Source organism: Erythrolamprus reginae, chromosome 8, assembly GCF_031021105.1.
Source record: "Erythrolamprus reginae isolate rEryReg1 chromosome 8, rEryReg1.hap1, whole genome shotgun sequence".
Classification (NCBI taxonomy): domain Eukaryota; kingdom Metazoa; phylum Chordata; class Lepidosauria; order Squamata; family Dipsadidae; genus Erythrolamprus; species Erythrolamprus reginae.
This window is the reverse complement of record NC_091957.1, coordinates 13,281,772-13,308,484: the sequence shown is the minus strand read 5'-3', so window position 1 is coordinate 13,308,484 and position 26,713 is coordinate 13,281,772. Positions and strand designations below refer to the sequence as shown.

At 45.0% G+C, this 26,713-nt stretch overlaps 1 protein-coding gene across 1 annotated transcript in view; it reads right to left on the bottom strand.

Annotated features, from left to right (window-relative positions):
• Positions 1-26,713, bottom strand: part of SEC16A (SEC16 homolog A, endoplasmic reticulum export factor) — a 57,855-nt gene that overhangs the window by 18,658 nt on the left and 12,484 nt on the right. Inside the window, 17 exon segments of the mRNA XM_070758765.1 lie at positions 7-205; positions 1,538-1,651; positions 3,444-3,584; positions 3,794-3,899; positions 4,397-4,508; positions 6,823-6,940; positions 8,525-8,606; positions 9,981-10,078; positions 10,892-11,134; positions 13,357-13,495; positions 14,714-14,775; positions 18,105-18,244; positions 18,843-19,011; positions 20,050-20,248; positions 22,275-22,392; positions 23,467-23,555; positions 25,586-25,725. Of these exon segments, the coding sequence (XP_070614866.1) occupies positions 7-205; positions 1,538-1,651; positions 3,444-3,584; positions 3,794-3,899; positions 4,397-4,508; positions 6,823-6,940; positions 8,525-8,606; positions 9,981-10,078; positions 10,892-11,134; positions 13,357-13,495; positions 14,714-14,775; positions 18,105-18,244; positions 18,843-19,011; positions 20,050-20,248; positions 22,275-22,392; positions 23,467-23,555; positions 25,586-25,725 (2,269 nt within the window).

Genomic DNA, 26,713 nt, shown 5'->3' with positions numbered 1-26,713 from the left:
ACCCACCTGAAGTAACCACCTGGACGCTCTGCCTGGGCTGGACCACGCTGGGCAGCAGGGAGGCTAGCAATGGATTGCTGGAGTTCATCTCCAGGCCGCCTCCCAGGCCTTCGTTCTGACTGGTGTGGTCGTGGTCCGAGCTTGGCGTGCTGGAGGAATACTGCTGGGGTGTGGCTCTCCCTAGGCCATAGCCGAAGGAGCCCTCCTGGAACAAGATGGATGCCAATGGATGCTTTCAAGTAAGACTAGCCATTCAGTGTCACTGCCCAGCCCCAGGAAACAAGCACATGCACAAACACACACATACACACACACACAGACACGTTATTGTAAGGTGTTTGGGAGTTAAAGTAAGCCGCCCTGAGTCTCAGGAGAAGGGCAGCATAGAAATCAATCAATCAATCAATCAATCAATCAAACAATCAAACAAACAAACAAAATTTGTAGCAATTTCCACCTAGGAGGGCAGCCTAGCTGGCCTAAGCTCTTCATTCCTAGAAAAAAGTTGGGATAAGTCTTGGAAAAAGAGCGGAGAAGAGCAACTAAGATGATCAGTCGGTGAAGCAGTGGAAGTGATGTGCCAGTGCCTAGAGGCTGTTGGGGTCTGGATGGGTGTCAACAGGCTCAAACTCAACCCGGACAAAACAGAGCGGCTGTGGGTTTTGCCTCCCAAGGACAATTCCATCAGTCCGTCCGTCACCCTGGGGTGGGAACTATTGACCCCCTCGGAAAGGTCCGCAACTTGGCCATCCTCCTCGATCCACAGCTAACATTAGAACATCATCTTTCGGCTGTGGCGAGGAAGGCGTTTGCCCAGGTTTGTCTGGTGCACCAGTTGCGGCCCTATTTGGACCAGGAGTCACTGCTCATAGTCACTCATGCCCTTATCACCTTGAGGTTCGACTACTGCAACACTCTCTACATGGGAAGAAGGTGAGGTGAGGGGAATCAAAAAAATCCAAAACTTTAAGGCTTAAAAGAAAAGAGGGACTCTGAGGCGGCGAGGAGGAGCATGCGCCTCCCTTCGTTCGCTTTGGGCTGCCAAAGCCTCCTTAAGCGCCACTGAAAGGCTCCTCTGGCAGCCCAGAAAAGCCCGAGATGGCTGAGATTAAAGGTGGAATGGCAGGAAACTGGACGGTCCTTAGTGCCGCTCTCAAATTTCCTGGAAAATTTTTTCCAGGCTCAGGTTCTTAAGTAGAAAATGGCTCTTAAGAAGAGACAAAAGAATCTTGAACACCCAGTTCTTCTCTAGAAAAGTTAAGTAGAGGCGTTCTTAGGTAGAGGTACTGCTGTATCTGTAATCATCTGAAGGATTATTAACTAATTTTGTTATGGTTATTTTTACTGCTATGACCACAGCAAACATTTTAAGGTTACACAGCAAACTTGTTCATTGGCAAGGAAACCTTTTTTTTTTGTCAAAGACATTCCTACAAAACTTTAAAAACCCATCAGTGGCATCTCTCGGCCTCGGAGTTAGCCCTAGCCAAAGATGGACCAATCTGTGTCCACCTGCTGCAAAGGACGTGAAGCTCACCTTAATCTGCTCATCTAAGTGTCGAAGATGAATTAGCCAGTCGGGCTCAAGAAATAATTCCTGCTCAGGCTTCTCCTTCATCTGAGGGTCAAAGAGCCGCAATTGAGAGGAAATCTGTAAAATGAGGAATGGGGAAATAGTCATATCAAGCCTTAGTAAGGTCATACTTAATAGGACAGTGTTCCCTCGATTTCCGCGGGGGATGCATTCCGAGACCGCCCGCGAAAGTCGAATTTCTGCGAAGTAGAGATGCGGAAGTAAATACACCATTTTTGGCTATTGGCAGTATCACAAGCCATCCTTTAACCCTTTAAACCCCTAAATTACCATTTCCCATTCCCTTAACAACCATTTACTCACCATTATTACTGGTACTCACCATTGAATACGACACTTAGTGATCCTGATATTTATAAACATAATTATTTATTAACAATAATTATTATTATTTTGTTATTTATTTGCAAAAATTATTAGTTTGGCGATGACATATGACGTCATTGGGTGGGAAAAACTGTGGTATAGGAAAAAAACCACAAAGTATTTTTTAATTAATATTTTTTGAAAAAACGTGGTATAGGCTATTCACGAAGTTCGAACCCGCGAAAATCGAGGGAACACTGTACTGCAACCAGTTACCACACTATAAAAAAGACATTGAGACCCTAGAAAGAATGCAGAAAAGACCAACCAAGATGATTAGGGGACTGGAGGCTAAAACATATGATGAATGGTTGCAGGAACTGGACATGGCTAGTCTAGTGAAGAGAAGGACCAGGGAAGATAGGATAGCAGTCTTCCTATATGGGAGGGGCCAGAAAGGAAGGGGCCAGGCTGTTTTCCAAAGCACACGAAGGCCAGACAAGGAACAATGGATGAAAACTGAACAAGGAGAGATTCAACCTGGAAATAAGGAGACATTTTCTGACAATGAGAGCCATCAAGTAGGATGCTTGGCTGCATAGCTAGAGGCATAACAAGCAGGAAGAGGGAGATTGTGATCCCCTTATATAGAGCGCTGGTGAGACCACATTTGGAATAGTGTGTTCAGTTCTGGAGACCTCACCTACAAAAAGATATTGACAAAATTGAACGGGTCTACAAGAATAATGGTGGAAGGTCTTAAGCATAAAACGTATCAGGAAAGACTTAATGAACTCAATCGGTATATTCTGGAGGACAGAAGGAAAAGGGGGAACATGATCGAAACATTTAAATATGTTAAAGGGTTAAATAAGGTTCAGGAGGGAAGTGTTTTTAATAGGAAAGTGAACACAAGAACAAGGGGACACAATCTGAAGTTAGTTGGGGGAAAGATCAAAAGCAACGTGAGAAAATATTATTTCACTGAAAGAGTAGTAGATCCTTGGAAAAAACTTCCAGCAGACATGGTTGGTATATCCACAGTAACTGAATTTAAACATGCCTGGGATAAACATATATCCATTGTAAGATAAAATACAGGAAATAGTATAAGGGCAGACTAGATGGACCATGAGGTCTTTTTCTGCCATCAGTCTTCTATGTTTCTATGTTTCTATGAACCAATGGAACAGAAGTTGCCTTCACAAGTTGTGGGAGCTTCATCCCTGGAGGCTTTCAAGAGGAGACTGGACTGTCAGAAATGGTGTAGGGTCTCGTGCTTGAGTGGGGAGCTGGACTAGATGACCCACAAGTTGCTTCCAACTCTGTTAATCTATCCCAGGCTGGTGTCCTAAGAATTGTGACCCCAAATATCTGGAGGGCTTGAAGTTAGCGAAGGTTGGGCAAAGGGATGGTACATAGGAAAAGGGGGTGCTGTGATCTGAAATATCGGGCAAGCACCCTGATCCCAGAAAAAGGGCAGGGTTCCTTTGCCCCGCCCCCATTCCCTGCTTCCAATCATCCTGCTGTGGAGTTTGCTGACCTGGACCAATTGGCTGATAAGAACCGGCGAATAGCAGCCAGGGTTTGTAAGGATGGCTTTGGATATCACTTCGCAGTAATGGAAGGCCTGTGCAATGAGTCCCATCTCAGCCAGCCGGCAAGCGTAGAGGAATTTGTACACCTGAGGATGCGGAGAAGATATCAAGATGCTGGTTACTACAGAACAAAAGCTCAATCTCAATTACCTCTCACTTCCATTTCATTAACAGTTAATTACAGGTATTTCCTTGACTTACAACAGTTTTAGGAAAGGAAGGAAGGAAGGAAGGAAGGAAGGAAGGAAGGAAGGAAGGAAGGAAGGAAGGAAGGAAGGAAGGAAGGGATACAAACCTGGAAATTGGGCAGGTAGCATGGCTGAGTCCCCAGGGACTGCGCGTACTCGTAGGTCTCCGTCCGCTGAATGGCCTCGTTGCTGGCAAACTTCAGAAAAGGCAAGCTAAGAGCAAGAAAAAGGGAATGGTGCCCTTCTTCAATGGCCCAGAACAGCTTCTGAAACATCCTTGCAAGTCTGGCTGGAGCCGTTAAAAAGGAGGGAGTGGGTTTGCCTTTGCCACCCACCACCCCTACCCCCAAGGGGCATAAAGACCAGGCCCAGGGTGGAGGAGCAAGCAACCTCCTTCATTGAGTTTACAACAGAGGGCCCGGGGTCCTTTGCTGCCAATCAACAGAGCTGCTTTTGACGAACCAACTTCTCTGCACAGCAGTGGCAGAGAGGGACCAGAGCTGCCCCAAGCCCTCTGCCTCTTCGCCACGCAAACAAGGCTGCGTGGTTTCAACTGCCTGAGCTGCAAACAGAACTGGAGGGGGAGCGCAGAAGGGCAGCAACACCTAGAGAAGGCTCCGCTAGAGAAGCAGTGGTCCCTGCTCTATAGTGTGAGAGGTGGAAGGAACCAAGGATCCCGAGGGAGAAATCTGGAAGGGCGCATTACCCACCTGTGGTTTGCACCAATCAGCACCAGCTTGGTGGTCTTCTTGGTGTAGACGCCGAAGCCCTCTTGGGCCATCAGGTAGCAGAAGTGTGCAGCATCCAAGAGGCCTTTAGAAACTGCAACCAAAGACAAACAGGGAATCCTCTCAGGACGCTGATCCCACCAGGAGCATCTCTGAATCCCCTCTAGGGGTTCGCAGCTTGATTTAGGTAGCATCACCGAGACGGAGAGGATAGCAATAGCCCTCAGGCTTATACAGTGTTCCCTCGATTTTCACGGGTTCGAACTTCGCAAATAGCCTATACCACGGTTTTTCAAAAAATATTAATTAAAAAATACTTCACAGGTTTTTTTCTATACCACAGTTTTTCCTCCCCAATGACATCATACGTCATCGCCAAACTAATAATTTTTGCAAATAAATAACAAAATAATAATAATTATTGTTAATAAATAATTATGTTTATAAATATCAGGATCACTAAGTGTCTTATTCAACGGTGAGTACCAGTAATAATGATGAGTAAATGGTTGTTAAGGGAATGGGAAATTGCAGTTTAGGGGTTTAAAGTGTTAAGGGAAGGCTTGTGATACTGTCCATAGCGAAAAATGGTTTATTTACTTCCGCATTTCTATTTCGCGGAAATTCGACTTTCGCGGGCGGTCTCGGAACGCATCCCCCACGAAAATCAAGGGAACACTGTATACTATTCCACAGTGCATTTTTAACAGATGAAATGGCATCTTTAAACGATTAGTATTGCTTTTACTTTTTATTAATGTTGCCTCTCGTATTTATTAGTTGCTTTTGTATTTCTTTTTATTTAATTTTAACTACTTATTATATATTTTTTTCTCTTCGTGTGAAATAAAGGTACTCCTTGACTTACAAACACAACTGAGCTCAAAACGTGTTGTTAAGTGAGGCTTTTTCTAAGAGTTTTGACCCATTTTACGACCTTTCTTGCCTCAGCTGTTAAGTGAATGGCCTCAGTTGATAAGTTAGTAACATGATTGTTCAGTGAAACTGGCTTCTCCATTCGTTTTGCTGGTCAGAAAGTTGCAAAAGGGGATCACGTGACTTCGGGACAATTGCGACCGCCATAAATATGAACTGGTTGCCAAGCGGGCGAATTTTGATCACGTGACCTTGGGGCTGCGGCAAAGGTCAAAAAGGTCAGAACTGTTTGAAAAACATTTAATAAGGTACATTTTTCAATGCTGTTGTAACTTTGAACGAACTGTTATAAGTCAAAGACTACCTGTATAAAAAACCCCATAAAAGATTATTAATTTAATTTAAATTCATGCAATTTATTTGATTTATATGCCGCTCAATCCCATGGGACTTTAAAAAAAAAACCCTACAAAGGATCATCTTTGAATGTTTATCACCTGAGGGCCACCTGCACGATCGTTGCTAAAGCACAGGCCAAAATTATCTCAGGGTCGGGCTCTGCCCTCCCGAAAGGCCTCCGTTTGCTTTTCAAGTCAGGGACCTCCAACCTTGGCAACTTTAAGTCATGTGGTCTTCAACTCCCAGTGCTGAAGTCTGAGAGCTGAACTGTACTGAACTCTGGGAGTTAAAGTCCACAAGTCTTAAAAGCTGCCAAAGTTGGAGATCCCTGTTTTAAAGTGGGTTTAAAAAAAATATTGGTTTTCAAACTTTTCTTTTAAAAAACCCTGTTACAATAATTCTTTGAGTAATTCTACATTGTTACATAGTTCCATTTTTATCTCTTTAGAATAATAAGCATTAAAGTTAATGTTACTTCTTTTGTCCATATTTCTTATACATTTATATTTATACATTTACATATGATAATCCTGTTTTAGGTATTACTTTTCTTTTTTTCTGTGTTCAATCCATTGATATCACTGTTCCCAAGTCTCATAATAATCTGAATCTTTTTAGCCCCGTAATTTTATTGTAAGTCTGTCCATTTCGGCACATTCATACATTTTATTAATTGTTATACTTTCTGCAGGGATTTCTGAGTTTTTCCAACATTGTGCAAATACTATCCTGGCTGCGGTGGTGATATGTAGTACTAAATATTTAATACTTTTATTACATTCTTTTTTTTTAATTCCCAGGAAAAGGAGCTCTGGTGTAAATTCTATTGATACTTTGGTTATTTTAGTTTTAAGTGGTTTTTAACACCACATTTTAACTACCCCTGCCCCTACTTTCAATTTTTATCTTCAGTTTTTATGTTTTAATTTTTATTTGTACAAAGCCCAAGATCGCCCCTTGTCAGAGAGATGGTGAGGGCTAAACACGAGGAGTAAGGAAATAAGTAAATAAAATATTGTTCGTTTGCTGGGATCCCTGTCACTAACCCTTACAAAAGAGATCCAGCCGGCTAGGGCCACAAGATCCTGATGCAACCCCTCCCCACTCCATGCCCTTTGCCCTTGCAGGATTACCCAGCGTGTCCCCCATGGTGACGATTGTCCTTGACTCGACCTCCGTGTTATTGGTCAGGTTGGACAGGACCATTGCCAGGTGAGGTCTCCAGTCTCCCCACTTCTCATCTCCACAGCACTAGAAGAAAACAGGGGGAGAGGCTGATGAGTGTTGGTTATGACCTATAAAGCCCTTCATGGCACCGGACCAGATTATCTCAGGGACCACCTTCTGCTGCACGAATCCCAGCGACCAGTTAGGTCCCACAGAGTGGGCTTTCTCTGGGTCTCGTCAACTAAACAATGTCGTTTGGCGGGACCCAGGGGAAGAGCCTTCTCTGTGGCGGCCCCGGCCCTTTGGAACCAACTCCCCCCAGAAATTAGAATTGCCCCCCCCTCCTCGCCTTTCGTAAGCTTCTTAAAACCCACCTCTGCCGCCAGGCATGGGGGAACTGAGATATTCTTTCCCCCTAGGCCTTTACAACTTACGCATGGTATGTCTGTATGTTTGGTTTTTATAATAAGGTTTTTCTTTAGTTATTTTAGTATTGGATTGGATTGTTACATGCTGTTTTTATCATTATTGTTAGCTGCCCCGAGTCTACGGAGAGGGGCGGCATACAAATCCAATAAATAAATAAATAAATTAGCAGATTTACAAAGCCCCCCAGTGCGATCCGGTTGGCACAGAGTGGGGACCAAGGATGTGTGCATACCAACCAGGATGAGCCCATAAGATCTGAAGCTGGTCTGTAGAAATACTGCGTTTTCCCTTTTATAAAATAATGCTTTCTTAAAAATATTGACCTAAAAATGGAGGGGCATCTTATACAGAGAGGAAGATGGAGTGTAGCTGGCAGAGAGAGAAAGACAGAGGTGGAGCCTGGGCCATCCACCAGCCCTCAGATGGAGAGTCAATAGCCCCCAGGTCTCAAGGTGGCTGATGAGAAAGAAGGGGAACAGCGGGGTCAGTGCCCTGATGTGCAGCTGTGCAGAAAGCAGAGGAGAGCAGTGGAAACCTATGGACCGATCCTTGGGAAGGAAGAGCCACCACTGATAGTGAAGCCCCATCCTTGTTCTGGGGATAAGAGACAGGGGGAGAGATAAATAGGTGTGGCAGACAACTATTCATCTCCTGGACAGATGGAGTTGTTAGGCTATATTGAGAGAGACACTTATTTCCGAGGTTGCTGGCACTCCTAATTAAGGCCTCTTTTCAGTTCCCTGAAAAGTTCGTGTTTGGGGAGCTGGGTCAGAACACCGTGCCGATACCTTATCTCTGCAAACTAGCCTCACCAGCGAAATTTACGATTGCAGAGACAAGCTAACAGACTCCCTCTTCTCATGAGCTTTATGCCACTGACGTCAGCTCACGCTGAGGGTAGCCAGTGCCCGGGTGCAAACAGGGAGTGGTGGTATTGGAGCATTCTGAGCCCATAAAAATGTCCGAAAACAAAGAAATAAATATCACTACTGCTAAGTGGAATGTCTTATTTTGCAAAAAATAAAAGTCTTCTATTTAATGATTAAAATATTGATTTCTGAATTTGGGGTTAGAAAAATGAGGGAGGGGGAGCTGCCCTATACATGGGGGTGGCATCTTATAGATGGAAAAAATAGGGTACTTGTCTCTGCATAGTGAGGCCATCGGTCCCAGAATTCCCTGGAAGCTGTAATCGCAACCCTTGGAAGCTACAAGGTGGGCTCAACTCTTGGCACTTACGGTCGAGGCTGCGGGCATCCTACCAGACATCAGCTGGTAAACGGTCTGCAGTGGGTCGTTTATCGGGAGACTGTTGGCAAATCTAGACAGAAGAGGGTACTGCTAAATATATGTGCACAGGCCCTGTCTCTTTTTAAAAACCTCCAGTGATAAAACACACACCATTTCTGGAGGCAAGCTGTTCCACTGGCTAATTGCTCTCACTGTTAGGAAATTTCTCCTTCATTCCAGGTTGCTTCTCGCTTTGATCAGTTGCCAACCATTGTTTCTTGTCCTGCCCTTCGGTGCTTTGGAGAATAATTTGTCCTCCTCTTCTTTGTGGCAGCCCCTCAAATATTGGAAGATTGGTATCGTCTCCCTATCTAAACTAGCCACACCCAGTTCCTGCAACCATTCTTCATATGTTTTAGGCTTCCGGCCTTTGATCATCTTAGTTGCTCTTCTCCGCACTTTTCCCAAAGTCTCAACATCTTTGTAGTATGGTGATCAAAATTGTTTTCAATAGAAACATAGAAGACTGACGGCAGAAAAAGACCTCATGGTCCATCTAGTCTGCCCTTATACTATTTTTTGTATTTTATCTTAGGATGGATCTATGTTTATCCCAGGCATGTTTAAATTCAGTTACTGTGGATTTACCAACCACGTCTGCTGGAAGTTTGTTCCAAGGATCTACTACTCTTTCCGTCAAATAATATTTTCTCATGTTGCTTTTGATCTTTCCCCCAACTAACTTCAGATTGTGTCCCCTTGTTCTTGTGTTCACTTTCCTATTAAAAACACTTCCCTCCTGGACCTTATTTAATCCTTTAATATATTTAAATGTTTCGATCATGTCCCCCCTTTTCCTTCTGTCCTCCAGACTATACAGATTGAGTTCATTAAGTCTTTCCTGATAGGTTTTATACTTAAGACCTTCCACCATTCTTGTAGCCCGTCTTTGGACCTGTTCAATTTTGTCAATATCTTTTTGTAGGTGAGGTCTCCAGAACTGAACACAGTATTCCAAATGTGGTCTCACCAGTGCGCTATACAGCGGGATCACAATCTCCCTCTTCCTGCTTGTTATACCTCTAGCTATGCAGCCAAGCATCCTACTTGCTTTCCCTACCGCCCGACCACACTGCTCACCCATAGCGTTTAGACTTATATACCACTTCACAGTGCTTTACAGCCCTCTCTAAGCAGTTTACAGAGAGTCAGCCTCTTGCCCCACCCAACAATCTGGATCCTCATTTTACCCACCTCAGAAGGATGGAAGGCTGAGTCAACCTTGATCCTACTGAGATTCGATCTGCCAAATTGCTGGCAGCCGGTGATCAGCAGAAGGAGGTTGCAGTCCTGCACTCTAACCTCTGCGCCACCGAGGCTCTATTCCAGGTGTGGCCTTACTGGGGTTTTTTATAAAGCTCAGTCCCGATTGAGATCAGAGGCACCCAGGAGTCCCCTCTCCTACCTGGTCATCACCCGAGCATGCGTCCTGCTGTCCATTTTACTAGCCAGCAACAATGCATGGCCCCACAGCCCATGTTTCATGGCAGATTCCAAAGCATCCTATCGGGAAAAGAATGCAGGATATTAATTAAAATATATATAGTGATACCTCGTCTTACAAACTTTTCGAGATACAAACCCGGGGTTTAAGATTTTTTTGCCTCTTCTTACAAACTATTTTCACCTTACAAACCCACCACCACCGCTGGGATACCCCGCCTCCGGACTTCTGTTGCCAGTGAAGCGCCCGTTTTTGCGCTGCTGGGATTCCCCTGAGGCTCCCCTCCATGGGAACCCCCACCTCCAGACTTCCGTGTTTTTGTGATGCTGCAGGGGAATCCCAGCAGCGCAAAAATGGGCGCTTCGCTGGCAACGGAAGTCCAGAGGTGGGGTTTCCCAGGGAGGGGAGCCTCAGTGAAATCGCAGCATTGCAAAAACACAGAGGTCCGGAGGTGGGGTTTCAAGGACTTCAGTGTTTTTGCGATGCTGCGATTTCACTGATACTTCCTTCGCTGGGAAACCCCACCTCTGGATTTCCATTGCCAGCGAAGTGCTCCTTTTTGCGATGTTGGGATTCCCCTGCTGGGATTCCCCTGCAGTATTGCACGGAGGTGGGGTTTCCCATGGAGGGGAGCCTCAGGGAAATCCCAGCAGTGCAAAAACTGGTGTTTCGGCTGGCAAAAGGGGTGAATTTTGGGCTTGCACACATTAATCGCTTTTCCATTGATTCCTATGGGAAACATTGTTTCGTCTTACAAACTTTTCACCTTAAGAACCTCGTCCCGGAACCAATTAAGTTTGTAAGACAAGGTATCACTGTATATATATTTGCAGATCTCCCTCCCCTTTTTGCAGGAGCCAAGCGAGACGCACCTTTTTGCGCCCATAGAGCAGCAGCTCTCGGAAGCGCTCCGTCTCCTTCTCGAGGCTGTCGATGGTGGCGATGAGGCTGTCCGTCAGGAAAGACAGCTGAGCTTCTCCGCTCTCTTCGGGCTCGCGCTCCACAGCCTCGTTGGTGAAGTCGATCAGGTTGGCCTCGTTGGGTGACTTCCCAGGCAGCCAGGCGGTCTTGTGATCCTGGAGCAGAAGCTCGGCAATGTCCGTGCCCACCACTGTCTGCAAATAAAAAGGGATGCTCTCAACACAAGGGGATTCTGGGAGGTGAAGTCTACACACCCGGAAGTGGCTTAAGGTTGAGAAGCCATCCTAGGCAGACCTGAAAGGGCTTTTTCACGAGGCGACTGGACTTGGGGGGGGGGGGTTTAGATGTTTCCCTTCTTATCTAAGAAGCTTCTTCAGCCCTGACTGGATGGTGGAGATTGAAGCGATTTATAATCCTTGCAGACAGCTGGTCCTTTGCATCTTTTTAGAGCAGTGGTTCTCAACCTGGAGGTCGGGACCCCTTCGGGGGTCGAACCACCATTTCACAGGGGTCGCCTAAGAAGACAAATTTCCCCTGGAGTTAGGACGAATCCCAGCGACCAGTCAGGTCCCACAGAGTGGGTCTTCTCCGGGTCTCGTCAACTAAACAATGCCGCTTGGCGGGACCCAGGGGAAGAGCCTTCTCTGTGTTGGCCCCGGCCCTCTGAAACCAACTCCCCCCAGAGATTAGAATTGCCCCCACCCTCCTTGCCTTTCGTAAGCTACTTAAAACCCACCTCTGCTGCCAGGCATGGGGGAATTAAGATTCCTTTTCCCCCTAGGCCATTACAATTTTATGCATGGTATGTTTGTACGTATGTTTGGTTTTTTATATTAAGGGGTTTTTAATTCGTTTTTAGTATTGGATTACTATTGTACACTGTTTTATGATTGCTTAAATAAATAAATAAATAAATAAATAAATAAATAAATAAATAAATAAACAAACAAACAAACAAACAAACAAACAAACACTTCTATTCTGGCCCCTTGGAACATATTTTTACAATCCAACCAATCAGGCGTTGACAGTGGGGGTGTCCCTCTGACCTTCCTGCCAATCAGCTTCAAGCTCTGTTGGGAGAATTGGCGCTGGACTTATGGTAAGGGGTCACCACAACATGAGGAACTGTACTAAGGGGTCGTGACATTAGAAAGGTTGAGAACCACTGTTTTAGAGGTGTTTTTGAAGCACCTGGAGGTTTATTTGTGTCTTCAGAGTCACCTGAGCAATGCTACCGGTTCCTGCAGTCTGCAATTTTAGCTTTTAGGTACGCAATTTGGGATGAAGACCCTTTGGATGGTGGGAGGAGGAGGAACCGATTTCCAGAAGAAAAACTGCAGATGACAAGATTCGTTAATTCGTTTTTAGTATTGATGACAAGATTCGTTAATTCGTTTTTAGTATTGGATTATTATTGTACACTGTTTTATGATTGCTGTTAGCCGCCCCAAGTCTTCGGAGAGGGGCGGCATGTAAATCCAATAAATAAATAAATAATAAGAACCAGGCGTGTTACTCAGGTGACCCTGAGGACACAGATAAACCTCCAGGTGCTTCAAGGACCCTCCAAAAAGATGCAAATAACCAGCTGTCTGCAAGGAATATAAATCCTGCCATTCCCCACCATCTAGTCAGAGCTGAAGAAGCTTCTTCAAGGAGAAGTGAAATATCTTCACCAGGAAAAAAAAAACCAGAAAGTCCAGCTGTTTCCTGAAAAAGCCCTTTTGGAACCACCACAACCTGGATGACTGAGAATTATCCTAGACAGGTTGGCAGTGAAGGGGTGAGCGGGAGGGGAGCAGAAAATCTAAGCAAGGGGAGAGTCTGGGCTTTTGCCCATCAAACCTACTGGGCTGCAAAAACAGGAGATGTTGTTTTTTTTACCACAGTCATTCAGTGGGACTTTCAGGGTGGAAAGTCCACCCTACTTAAAAATTAACTCAGATGTGTCCATGGAAAGAGAGGGCACAGATCTGTGGATGTATCATTAACAAATAAAGGGGGAAGCGGTTAACATTTCTGCTGAAATCAGCAACCTGGTAAAATAAAACATAAAAAGGACGTCCAAACACCGCAATTTTCACCCACTTAAGCGCATCTTATACTCCAAAAAGGACGGTAAATAAATATGGATCAACTCATGTCATGTCCGTTAAATGCAGTCAACGCGATTATTCTCCCATTTTCTTTACTGCCAAGTTGAAGACGTTAACATTGGTGGCGCTTTTGGGAGATGCCTGGGAGGGGAGGAAGGGTGTATGTGCTTGTGTGTTTGTGTTCCCCAGGGTCAGCTGCTGGCTCAGTTCCTCCCCTCATCAATTTGGACGTGCTAAGCTTTGGGATAACCAGCGTGAAAGGTGGAACTGGAGAACTGGTCTTGCAAGGCGTGGAAAGGCAGCCTTGTACCACATACCCCATTTTGCCTGCACAGGAGAACGACAAAATCCCAGAGAAGCCGAGCAGATTCCTTGTCCAACAGAGCATCGTTCTGAGCGCAGCGGGTGGCCTTATTCTGGGCGTAATTAATAACGTCCACTTTATGGGTGTCGTCTCTGCAAGAGGGAAGAGAAAGTGAAGCTTCAGATCACAAGACGTTACACCTCAGCAACGCAAGACAGCCTGCAATTCTTGCCTCAAAGTGTTTTGCTTGGATGTCTGTCTGTCTGTCTGTCTGTCTGTCTGTCTGTCTGTCTGTCTGTCTGTCTGTCTGTCTGTCTATCTGTCTGTCTATCTATTTGATTTGTATGCCGTCCTCTTTACAGTTTTCAAACAAGGTGCACAACTATTGTTGGGTGAATGAAAAAAAAGTAATTTGTGGTTTTGTGGGTCTGAATCCTGCAATAAATGCTTTTGGGCGGCCCTCTTAATTCTGGTTTATGCTACTTGGTCTGATGCTGCTCACACAATGCTTCTATCTTCCATGAGGGCTTTTCTCCTGTGCACAACACCCACCGCAGCGTCTGTGTGCAAAACATTTGGCTAGACCCTTAGGGAGACGTGTGGGGTGACCCAAAGCTTTCACGCCTTCATTTTCAGTACTAATATCAACAACACTTGTGATATTGTAAGGACAGGTGAAAAGTGTAGAGAAGGGAAGAAAAGGATGAATAGAATAGAAGGGAAGAGAAGGGAACAGAGAATATAGAGTAGACTAGAGTGGAACAGAGCAGAACAGAATAATTAGAATCGAATAGAATCGAATCGAATAGAACAGAACAGGAGAATAAAGAGTAGACTACAGTGAAACAGAGCAGAACAGAACAATAAGAATAGAACGGAATGGAATGGAACAGAACAGAACAGAATTCTTTATTGGCCAAGTGTGACTGGACACAGAAGGAATTTGTTTTTGGTGCATATACTCTCAGTGTACATAAAGAAAAAATAATACATACGCGTCAAGAATCACAAGATGCAACACTTAGTGAAAATCATAGGGTACTAATAAACAATCAAATTATACTAGGAAACAATAAAAACAATACAAATTGTAAAGATACAAGCAAGGATATAGCCATAAGTGATATTAGGAAGAAGAATAGTAATACAGTAATAATTTGAGTGTTGAGGGAAGATAGATAGATAGATGATAGATAGACAGACAGACAGACAGACAGACAGACGAGGATAGATAGATAGATAGATAGATAGATAGATAGATAGATAGATAGATAGATAGATAGATAGATAGATAGATAGATAGATAGATAGATAGATAGATGTGTGAACTACACCAGATCAAAACTTACTTAAGAGCCTCCGGAACTTACTTGGTGAGAGGGCCGGGAAAAGCCCTCATCTCCTCTTGCTCTGGAGAGTGTTGCATGATCAGCTGTGAAGAGACAAAGAATCAGCAATGCCACCTGGGCGAGAGGCTGTCTTGAAGAGGAGGGCCACAGAACTCGCCTTCAGGGCCCATGGCTCACCTGACGCTTAAGGTTTAGAGATAAAAGGCGAGTAACTATGAACTGGAGAAGGTTCCGTGGAGAGCTGAGAAGATGACCAGGATGAAGACAGGCAGCAAGTGTAGTAAAAAGGGCCTGGAGAATTTCTTATATATCCATATATCCATCACCTATAAAGCCCTAGATGGCATAAGGCCAAACTATTTACGGGACTGTCTTCTGCCACATACCTCCCAGCGACCGATTAGAGCCACAGAGTTGGCCTTCTCCAGGTCCCGTAGTCAAACAATGCCGATTGGCGCGGCCATGTGGGAGGGCCTCCTCTGTGGTGGCTCCAGCTTTCTGGAAACAACAACCCCCGGAAACCCAGACCGCCCCCACCCTCTTAGCCTTCTGGAAGGCCGTGAAAACTTGGCTCACCAGCTGGCCATGTGCATGCATGCGCCAGAAACCAGACGATCAGGGGTCTGGTCAATTGGTCTTTGAATTTCCGGGGCTTGCATGCGGGTTCAAGTTTGGCCACTTGGTGCCGAAAAGGTTTGCCATCACTGGCATGCATGTGTGTGTATGTGTGGTGGGGGAGGATGTTGGACTAGATGACCTCCAAGGTCCCTGTTAGGCTTACAACCCCCTTAGAGCAGTTTAGAGAGTCGGCCTCTTGTCCCCAAGAAACTGGCTCCTCATTTTACAACGGAAGGCTGTAAGGCTGAGCCAACCCTGAGCCAATCAGAATCGAGCTGGAAACTGTGAGCAGAGTCAGCCTGCAATGCTGCACTCCAGCCCTATTTGGACAAGGAGTCTCCCCTCACAGTCACTCATGCCCCTATCACCTCGCGGCTCGATTACTGCAATGCGCTCAACACGGGGCTTCCCTTGGAAAGCATTCAGAGACTACAACAAGTCGAGAACGCAGCCGCATGAGCTGTTGTGAGTATATCTAGCTACAGCCACATAACTCCAGCACTCCGCAAGCTGCACTGGATACTGATTGGTCTCCAGATGCAATTTAAGGTGTTGGTTATAACCAATAAAGCCCTGCGTGGCATCGGGCCATACTATTTATGGGACTCTCTCCGGCCACACAACTCCCAGCGACCAACTATAACGCACAGGGTCAGCCTTCTCAGGGTCTCGTCAACCAAACAGTACCGATTGACGGGGCCGTGTGGGAGGGTCTTCTCTTGAGCACGACCAACTAGCCCGGCCCAAGAAGTATGACTCTTTGCTGAATGATTGTTGTATTTTGGCTTTTTAAAAAAAACTGTTCTATGTTGCCATTGTTTTCTTATGTTGTTTATTATTGTTCATATTGCTTTCAGACTATACAGTGATCCCTCGATTTTCGCGATCTCGTTCTTCGCGAAACGCTATATCGCGATTTTTCCCACCCGATGACGTCACTCTCTTCCTTCCTTTCTCATCTTTCTTTCTCTCTTTCTCTATCTTGCTTCTTCCTCTCTCACAATCTCTTCCTCCCTCTCTCATCTCTTTCTTTCCTTCTCTCTCTTTCTCTATCTCTCCCCCTCTTGCTGGCGGGCGGCGGGCGGCGGGCGAGCGGGGGCATCAGCAAGGAAGACCCAGGGAAGGTTCCTTCGGCCGCCCAGCAGCTGATCTGCTCGTTAGCGCAGCAGCAGCGAGGAGCCGAATCGGGGTTTCCCCTTTGCGTGGGCGGCGGGGAAACCCCGATCTTCGTCTGCTCGCTGCTGCTGCGCTACCGAGCAGATCAGCTGCTGGGCGGCCGAAGGAACCTTCCCTGGGTCTTCCCCGCCGCCCACGCAAAGGGGAAACCCCGATCTTTGTCTGCTCGCTGCTGCTGCGCTACCGAGCAGATCAGCTGCTGGGCGGCCGAAGGAACCTTCCCTGGGTCTTCCCCGCCGCCCACGCAAACTCCACCATCTGCGCATGCGCGGCCATGAAAAAAAGGCCGCGCATGCGCAGATGGTGTTTTTACTTCCGCAACCCTACATCGCAAAAAATCGATTATCGCGAGGGCTCTTGGAACGGAACCCTCGCGATAATCGAGGGATCACTGTATTACTTTTATTACTGTAGGCCACCCACAGTCCACAAGGAGTTGGGCAGCTTAAAAGTCAATCAAATTAAATTAAATTACATCGCATAAGCTAAGACTAACTGAACTTATTCCAGACTTTCTGAATAAAAGGATTGCTTCTGTTGATTAGTGTGTGCTTGCTACTGCTAAACCAGTTAATTTATTTTATTTATTTATTTTATTTATTAGATTTGTATGCCGCCCCTCTCCGTAGACTCGGGGCAGCTCACAGCATACAATAAGACAATTCATAACAAATCTAATAAATTTAAAAAACCTTTAAATACCCCATTATTAAACCAGACATACACACAGACACACCATACATCAATTATATTGGCCCGGGGGAGGGAGGGGGAATGCCTCAATTCCCCCATGCCTGATGGCAGAGGTGAGTTTTAAGGAATTTACGGAAGGCAAGGAGGGTGGGGGCAGTTCTAATCTCCGGGGGGAGCTGGTTATAAGCAGTGGTTGATTATTTCAACAAACTTAATTCAAACTCTCTCTACATGGGGCTACCTTTGAAAAGTGTTCGGAAACTTCAGATCGTGCAAAATGCAGCTGCGAGAGCAGTCATGGGCCTACCTAGGTATGCCCATGTTTCACCATCACTCCGCAGTCTGCATTGGCTGCCGATCAATTTCCGGTCACAATTCAAAGTGTTGGTTATGGCCTTTAAAGCCCTTCATGGCATCGGACCAGAATATCTCCGAGACCGCCTCCTGCCGCACGAATCCCAGCGACCGATTAGGTCCCACAGAGTGGGCCTTCTCCGGGTCCCGTCAACTAAACAATGTCGGTTGGCGGGCCCCAGGGGAAGAGCCTTCTCTGTGGCGGCACCGGCCCTCTGGAACCAACTCCCCCCGGAGATTAGAACTGCCCCTACTCTTCCTGCCTTCCGTAAACTCCTTAAAACCCACCTTTGCCGTCAGGCATGGGGGAACTGAAACATCTCCCCCTGGGCACATTTAATTTATGCATGGTATGTCTGTGTGTGTGTCTGTTAGCATATGGGGTTTTTAAATATTTAAATATTTTAAATTTGTCTGATTGCTTATGATTTGTTTCTACATGTTGTGAGCCGCCCCGAGTCTTCAGAGAGGGGCGGCATACAAATCTAAGTAATAAATAAATAAATAATAAATAAATAAACCATGTGTTTGTGATACACCTGGGGACAAAACAGCCCTTCTCTTCACTCACCTCCATGCTGTGGATCTCAACCAAGGCGGGCTGCCCTTCGGAGGGAAGGTTGGGCAGCACTTTGATCAGTTGACCCCCGGGGCCAAATTTTGCACACACGTGGGTTAAGGCAAACTTCTCGGGAGTCCGCCTGGAAGGGACTATAGCCGAGAAAGAAACAAGAAGATAGAAAGAGATTTCGAAATGTAACACAGAAGTATCACCACGCAGGTTTGGCTGGCCCGGTGCTAACCCCATCCCCCACCTCCACACATGCACACAAATTCAGGACCTGCAAGAAACAAGGAAGCAACCTGGGCCATCAAAGCATCAGGTCTTCCCTGCCAGCCCAGTATGGATTATTGCCTTGAATTTTCGGGAGGCTCCTACCAGAGAGCCCGGCAGAACAGGAAATAAGCTACAAAAATCAGGTATAATTACTAGCCCCCTCCAGCATTACTACAGTACAGTAGTACCTCTAGATACAAGTTTAATTCGTTCCAGAAGGGAGCTTGTATGTCGAACAACTCGTATCTGGAACAAATGGCTTTAGACTTTGTTGTTCCCCTCCGAGATAACCAGAAGCAAGGATTCTTGCGCCACCTAGTGGACGCTCGGCTCGTATCCTGAATTTGAGCTCGGGTCTGGAACAGAAATTTCTCTCCCCTCGTGGCTCGTAACTTGGAATACTCGCATGTGGAGCAGCTCGTATCTAGAGGTACTACTGTATCTTTTTTTTGTTTTGTTTTAAACAAATACCTTGCTCTACACCTGCCCAAGGAATCTGGGTGACGGGATTGTAACTGTTCAAAGGTGGCTGGCTGATGTAGTATCCCCCGGAGGAATAGTCTGCAGGGAGGGAGGTTGGCTGAGGGTCGCCGTCGTAGGCATTGACGCTCAAGTCGTGGTTGCTTCGATACCGCTGGCTCTGGAGGAGAAGACAGAAGGGCAGGTAAGAGTCAAACGAACAGGATAATACAGGAGCATGTCAGGATGAGCCGTGGTAGCGCAGTGGTTAAAGTGCAGTACTGCAGGCTCCTTCCGCTGACTGACTGCAATTTGGCAGTTCAAATCTCATCAGGTTCAAGACTGACACAGCCTTCCATCCTTCCAAGGTGGGTAAAATGAGGATCCAGATTCTTGGGGGGCAAGAGGCTGACTCTTAAGAGAGGGCTATAAATCACTGTGAAGGGGGATGTAAGTCTAAGGGCTATTTCTAACTATCCAACTCTATGTCTGTCTGTCTGTCTGTCTTCCATCCATCTTATCAGCTGTGGTGAATACAGTGATTAAAGTGCAATACTGCATTCTCACCACTAGGTCACCACAGTGACTGGCAGGAGTTTGATTCTCACTGGCTCCAGGTTGAATCAGCCTTCCTTCCTTCCGAAGTGGGTAAAATGAGGAGCCAGACTGTTGGGGGGCAAGAGGCTGACTCTGTAGGTTGAGTTAGCTGCAAAGTGGTATACAAGTCTAAGTGCTATTGCTTATGCTATAAACAATTATATATGTAGTTTCTAGAACCGCTAAGTTTATAGTCAGGGCTGTTCAGATGAGAATACGTTTTATAGAACATATTGGGGTGGCATACAAAGGAGATGAACTACCTTAATATTTTATATCAGCATCTTAGATTTGTTTAATATAATCCTTTGCACGAGTTATATTCTCATGTTTTACTACTCAATTTTAGCATATTATACTGCATTTTAACTTATTATTTATTCAAATTCCTTCTATTTTAGCCAATTTTATTGTATTTTAACCAGTCACAGTTTTATGATGACCGATGTGGTCCTTTTCCTCGCTTTGATATGGTCGATTGACTAATCAAATAAAGTTGATATTGAATTGAATCATAGCTATCAAATTTGGACCTGCTGCTTGGGGAATTCTGGGATTCGAAGTCCCTCCATCTTGAAACGGCTGAGAAACGCCAGCCCAGAAGGTTGCAAGGCTTCCTTACTTGCTGAGAACGGGAACTGAAACTGCTTTGGCGGCTGCGGATGCTGTGGGTGCTGTGTAGGCTGTGTCCCGAATGCTCGCTGTGGACGCTGCGCCAGTCACTGTCATCCCCATAGGGGTCCCTGCGCGGCTCCATGTCATCATCGAAGCTATTCACAAAACGAGGGTCGTATCGCCAACGGTCTTCATACCTCTCATTACTGCGGGGTGAGGGGGAGCGAGGAGGGGAGAGAAGGAACACTGTCTTAGGCCCAGGGCTTGTCAATGTGGGTATTTATGTATTAATACTTCTAGGAAAAGACACAAAAAAGGAAGCAAGGTTTGTTGTCGAGACGTTTAGCGATTTCCTTCCTTTCAAGACAAGGTCCCTGGCACACACGCAATGAACATTACAGGGAAAACTGGATTTTCACGTCTGCTTTTCCCCGTTCTTTATAGTGGAGATGCTTCTCTAAGCAAAATTACAGCATCCAGGATACCGTGGAGCTAAATGTTCAACTTTGCATCGGTGATGCATCTACACTTCCTGCAGAACTGTGAAACCCTGTGAAAATCTGTACTTTGGCTCCAATAGCCCCAGAGGCTTTCTGCCTAAACAGAAATGCTTCAAGCCCAGTGAAAATAGTCACAGCCACACAAAGGACACAAGACAACCTACTCAATTGACCTTCACTGTGGGACTGAATGTGCGCAGGCCTCACCATCCACAAAGGATGAATACAGTTAGGAGCAGCTACATTTTATGACGAATACCGCCAGTGTTTCACTATGAAACTGTGTGATGGGCCTTGATAAATTGATAAGCTTAAAAAGTAATGAGTAGTTTAAAAAGACACTGTATTACAGTGGTACCTCGGTTCTTGAACGCCTTGGTTCTCGTACATTTTGGATATCAAACAAAATTTTCGGCAAAAATTTGCTTCGGTATCTGAACAAAAATTCGGATACCAAACAGCCACAGAAAATTTTGTTTATTATCCGAAACGCTACAAGATCTGAGGGGACGGGGTGAGATGGAATGGGAGTCGGAATCTGACATGCCCATCCTGGCCGCCCACTTAACAGCCTCCCAGTCTCTAGTCTAAGCGCTCCAAGCTGTAGGAAGGGTGGGGGCGGCTGCAATACCAGCAGCTTTGGGGGGCTCCTTTCCTCAGTGGTTCATCTTGTTACCTGTAGGCAGCTGTACCAACTTTCTCCTTCCCGGTGGCAGTTTTCCATCGAGCAGCAGCAGCGCCGGGAACGTCAGCAGCTTCTCTTCATGTGACGTTCCCGGCACTGCTGCTGCTCGAAGGAAAGCCGCCGCCGGGAAGGAGAAAGTTGGTGCAGCTGCCTACAGGTATCAAGACGAACCACTGAGGAAAGGAGCCCCCCCCGAAACTGCCGGTATTGCAGCCGCCCCCACCCTTCCTACAGCTTGGAGTGGTTAGACTATAGAGCTCCTCAGATCTTTATCCCAAAAGAAATAAAGGAAATAGGGGCTGGGAACCAATTAAATCCATTTCCATTATTTCCTATGGGATAAATTAATTCGGTACTCGACCAAATCGGTTCTCGACCACACTTCTGGAACGAATTGTGGTCGAGAACCGAGGTACCACTGTATTTTGTTAGAGATCGTAAGCGAAGTTTCTGTTACAATGACTTTATAGCACAGACTTTCAACTTGTCCTTTAGATGAATTGTCCAGGACCTCCCTGTTATCAACCTTCCTGGTTTTGCTCTCTGGCTGGAGGATGACCAGCCTGTCAGGTGAACTGACTCGGGATCATGCCACGTAGAACGAACTAGCCAAGGGAGAAACAGGCAGCTTCCCTTACTTGTGTTTTTCTAATCGCATCTGTAAATTTTTTCCTGTGCTACAGAATCGTCTGAACTGAGGAAGAAAATAAGGCGGGGTGGTGGTGGTGGTGGAAACCTGTCTCTGCCCACTAACATCCATGGGTATTTATCTGGCTAGCGTCCTCTTAGTGAGTGAGAGAGTTGAGGGGTATTTGGAAACTCCTAAAGTATTTGCTGTGTGAACAAGAAGGAGACAGGAAGGAGTCTGTGCAGGGCTTAGCTCAACACAGTATTTTGCTGTAGGGTCAGGTTGTTGCAAGGCGCCTCTCTGCTGCTCTTGCTATTATCCCAACTGCCCTTCACGCCATTTGCTTCAAGCAATCCCACACAAAAGGTCCACCATTCCCAAATCCATTTGGAGCCCAGAGGTATCGAAGGTTCACCAACCTGTTTGCCTGATAGGGTTCTCTCTTTTGGTAAAGGCTCTGATCCGCGTTGTACCAATACCTCTGATCGTAAAGCCGAGGATCTCGGGATCTGGCATCGTAATTTGAAGAGTAACGATCTTAAAACAGAAGAGTGGGACAATCGGTCATAAGATCCCTAGGAATGGCTAGCATCTACTAACATGCTGTGTTTGCCCGCCATCCTCGTGTAGCAGTTAGCTTTGGTTTCACTCGGGCAAAAGGGTGGGGGTGGGGGTGCTAGCATGCGTGCACATGCTCACACCCCTCCCCCTCTCTCTTCCAGGCATGTGCACCCCCCTGCTGCCCTTGCGCATTTGCACAACCCACCCACCCCCCGTCCTCACTCATGTGCACAGGCCTCACTGAAGCCTGGGACATGAAAAAACGGCCAGACCGCAAGTTCAGAAAGCTAGAGTTAAGTCTCCCTTTTTTGAGCTGAAAAACTGCACATTTCAGATGAACTGATTCGCTGGCTGGGGAATTCTGGGAGTTGAAGTCCAGATATCTTCAAGTTGCCATGGTTGGGAAACACTGCTCCAGAAGACAAGCAGTTTTCGACTTCAGACTCGTTGCCTGAAATCACGTCTTGCAATTTTTAAAATGCCGTGCAAACATCTCTCACCACCATCAGCTGATGACATTTGGGAGCTTGGCAAAGGACTTGCTTTTAGAGTCCATTACTGCATCCCACAGTAATTTGCAATATTTTTTTTAAGAAAAGTTTTTGCTGGTTGCCACCAAAAGAAACACAACTACTTGGAAGCATGGACTCGATACAACTGCAGTGTTCGCTTCATGACCAAAAAATGTCATCAAATCAGATCTGGTCCCATAGGTCAGTGTTTCCTAACCTTGGCAACTTGAAGATATCTAGACTTCAACTCCCAGAATTCCCCAGCCAGCATTTACTGGCTGGGGAATTCTGGGAGTTGAAGTCCAAATATCTTCAAGTTGCCAAGGTTGGGAAACACTGCCATAGGTGCCTCAACTTAAGACCGTTACAACTCAAGACTGGAAATGCAGTCCCAATTGTGCTTGCAATTGTACTTGCTCAAACTTCCCATGCCTTTAAACAGCCTTAACAGAGATGAAAGAGAAAAAATATCAGGCTTCTGCTGAGGGGAGTTCGTATATTGAAAGTGGGATATTTTACTGCAGGAGCACATCCTTACCTCCGTTATCATACGGATTTGAGTAATAGTCTCCATAGTAGCCATTCCATCCCGTTTTGGAGTTGTAATAGTCTTCGGGGTAACCCTGTCTGGAGAGGGGGAGAGTAAAGATCAAGAATTGAAATTCGTAAATCCCAGTTTAGGCCAGCAATATAAACAGATGTGAAGCACTGCTGACAAATGCCCTGGGGTTTCTTATAGTTGAAACATAATCAGCTAGTTTGCCTATGGAGATCCTTCTATTTCCCACCCACCCTCCAGTCAGAGCTGAAGAAGCTTCCTGGATGAGAAGCGAAACGTCTTCAAAGAAAAACCCAAAAGAAAAAACCCCATCAGTATTGGTAGTCATCACTACAATTCTGGAGTCCGCGGAGATGTCCAAAATAGCAATGGGAATGCAAAATAAAAAAGACTCAGAGTACTATAAAATATGGGACAATTGGTACAAATGGGTCATAGCAAAAAAATATCAAATTTTCATATCATGAAATAAGCCTATCTCATCTTTGACCGTTCTAAACCGAAACAAAACTAACCTACAAAATAATTCCAAAACCAACTAAATTGAAACTCAATCTGAAAAAGATTTTATATCATATCTCTCTTTATTCGTCTTTAAACCAAATAGAAATTTCTACGCACTGCATAATATATCAATGCAAATACTCATCAATTCCTATATCAATTCTCACACTTTTTTTTTTCATACAAGAACACATTTATTACACCTTACACATACACCCCCCATCATTTTACTATACCATGTCGTATCACCTAAAAACGTCTGCATCACACGCAGATTTAGCCCCCTCAAAACTTCTTAATCTTTTCTCCTTTAAATAAACTTCAATTTTCTTCAACTATTCCAGCTGAACATCAATACACTATCTTTCCTTAATTATATTCTTTTTTTTACTGATTTTTCCTTTTCACAAATCACTTTCTACTAACCAATATATACATACGCATTGGAAATTAAAGGTATGAATTACAAATATAATTTAAGGCATAAATGGTAACACAAAGGATATCTTTTACTTACACAGTCTGAGAAATAGACTATTGATATAAAAAAAATTATGAAGTACTATGTATAATTCTATTATTTTCCTAAACTATTTGATTCTGTATCCTTTCCCCTTTCCTGTTTATATTCCCCTCCCTTTTTCATTAATTTAATAAAGAAATTACTTTAAAAAACAAATGAATAAATAATTAAATAAATAAATAAATAATTCTACCAGTGAAAAAGCGTGTTAGTACTCTGTCCAAACTGTTGGATTGGTAATATATAAACAAGCCAACAATCTATGGTTGTATGGATTGATGTAATATAGCTTTAAAATGTATGCTATGTTCTCAATGGCTGTAGTGATGCAAATGGCCATAAGAGGGAGCTAGAGATCACGGCTTATTCTCTCTGTTGTTTCATTCTGATTGACTCTTTGACTTGATAATGATATTTGTGTTATGCTGTTATTCTCTCCGATATTCTGATGTGTTTGTAAGCTGCAATATCTCTGTTGAATGTATCTGCCAAAACAACCTGGTAAGAAGATTATTGTATTTATAGAGAATTGACTGATTTGAATATGTATGGCTTTGGCTGTTTATTTGGACTGTGCTATTTCTTAAAGTAAACACTGTATGCACTTTAACGTACTGTATGTGTGTGTGTGACTGGATAATTACTCATACCTACTGCAATATCCCGTTTCTATGTGCATATCCTTGATAACTCAAGGGTTGCTCTGCACACACCTTAACAGAGAGAATTGTGAATACTCTACTAACTGCAAGGAGAAAAGGACCTTGAACCATATTTTGTAGGTCAGACAGAGGAAACTACCAGACAATCGATAAAAATTTCTTTGATGAGAGAGAAGACCAGGCACCAATGTGACCTAGAAGAAAACCTCAAAGGCCAGAAAAAATGCCTTTCTTTCGGAAAATACATCATCTTTTTAAGAGCTTTTTGGGAATATCGGACCAGTCCTTGAAAAAGGAATACATTTTCCAGAAGGGACCAAATAAAAGTGTTTATGTTAGCACTCCCACTTCTTCCTTCTCTCATTTGCAAAAAATACCTTTGAAAGGTCAGCGCTGGCCATCTGCTTACCTTGACTGGGGCCTGTCCGAAGTGTGGCTAGCTCTTGAACTGGGGCGCTCAGGTTCAGGGTACCAGTAGTTCCCTGCATCTCGATAGGCAACAGACTGGTCGTACTGGTTGTAGGAAGAGTTGTACTGGCCATACGCATCCTCCAAGAGACAAGAAAGGTTACATTAGTCAAGAGCGAGTCCAAGAGGCGAGCCAAATGTTTGACCACACTCCTCTCGTAGGCAGGGCACATTTGATTGAAATCAAGTCGATTTAAATCATGGTTTTATTTGTTTGTTTATTTATTAAATTTATATTGCCACCTATTCGCCCATGGCATATTCAAATCATAACTTAAATCACTAGTAGAAAGGCTTGATTTAAATCAAATGGATTTAAATCATAATTTTTAAAGAGCAACCGTCATCGCTTGTCCTTCCTCTGACCAGCTGTTGACTCACCAACAGTCCCATTCACTTTAATGGGACGGTCAGTGATGCGTCAGCGACACCAACAAGGTAAGGAACGTGGCAGGCAGCGGGTGAGTGGATGCCCGCCAGCAGGTGCTGCCATGATGGATCTGAAGTGACAGATACTCTTTCATATTACAATGGTACCTCTACTTAAGAACTTTTCTAGATAAGAACCGGGTGATCAAGATTTTTTTGCCTCTTCTTAAGAACCATTTTCTAATTAAGAACCCGAGCCCGGAAAAATTTCCCAGGAAATTTCAGAGCGGCACGAAGGCCCAGCCAGTTTCCTGCCATTCCCCCTTCAATCCCGGGCTTTTCTGGGCTGCCAGAGGAGCCTTTTCTTTGGCGCTTAAGGAGGCTTTGGCAGTCCAGAGCGAACAAAGCATTTTCCTTTCTCTGGGCGCTTGGAGAGAGAATAAACCTCTACCAGCGCCCAGAGAAAAGAAACGCTCCCTTCGCTCTGGGCAGCAACTGTCCTCCTCCTCTTCTTCCTCCTCCTCCTCCCACCCAAATTCCAAGCTTTTATTTCTTTCCTAATGGGTTTGCACGCATTATTTGCTATTACATTGATTCCTATGGGAAAAATTGCTTCTACTTACAAACTTTTCTACTTAAGAACCTGGTCATAGAACGAATTAAGTTCTTAAGTGGAGGTACCACTGTATATTTATAACTG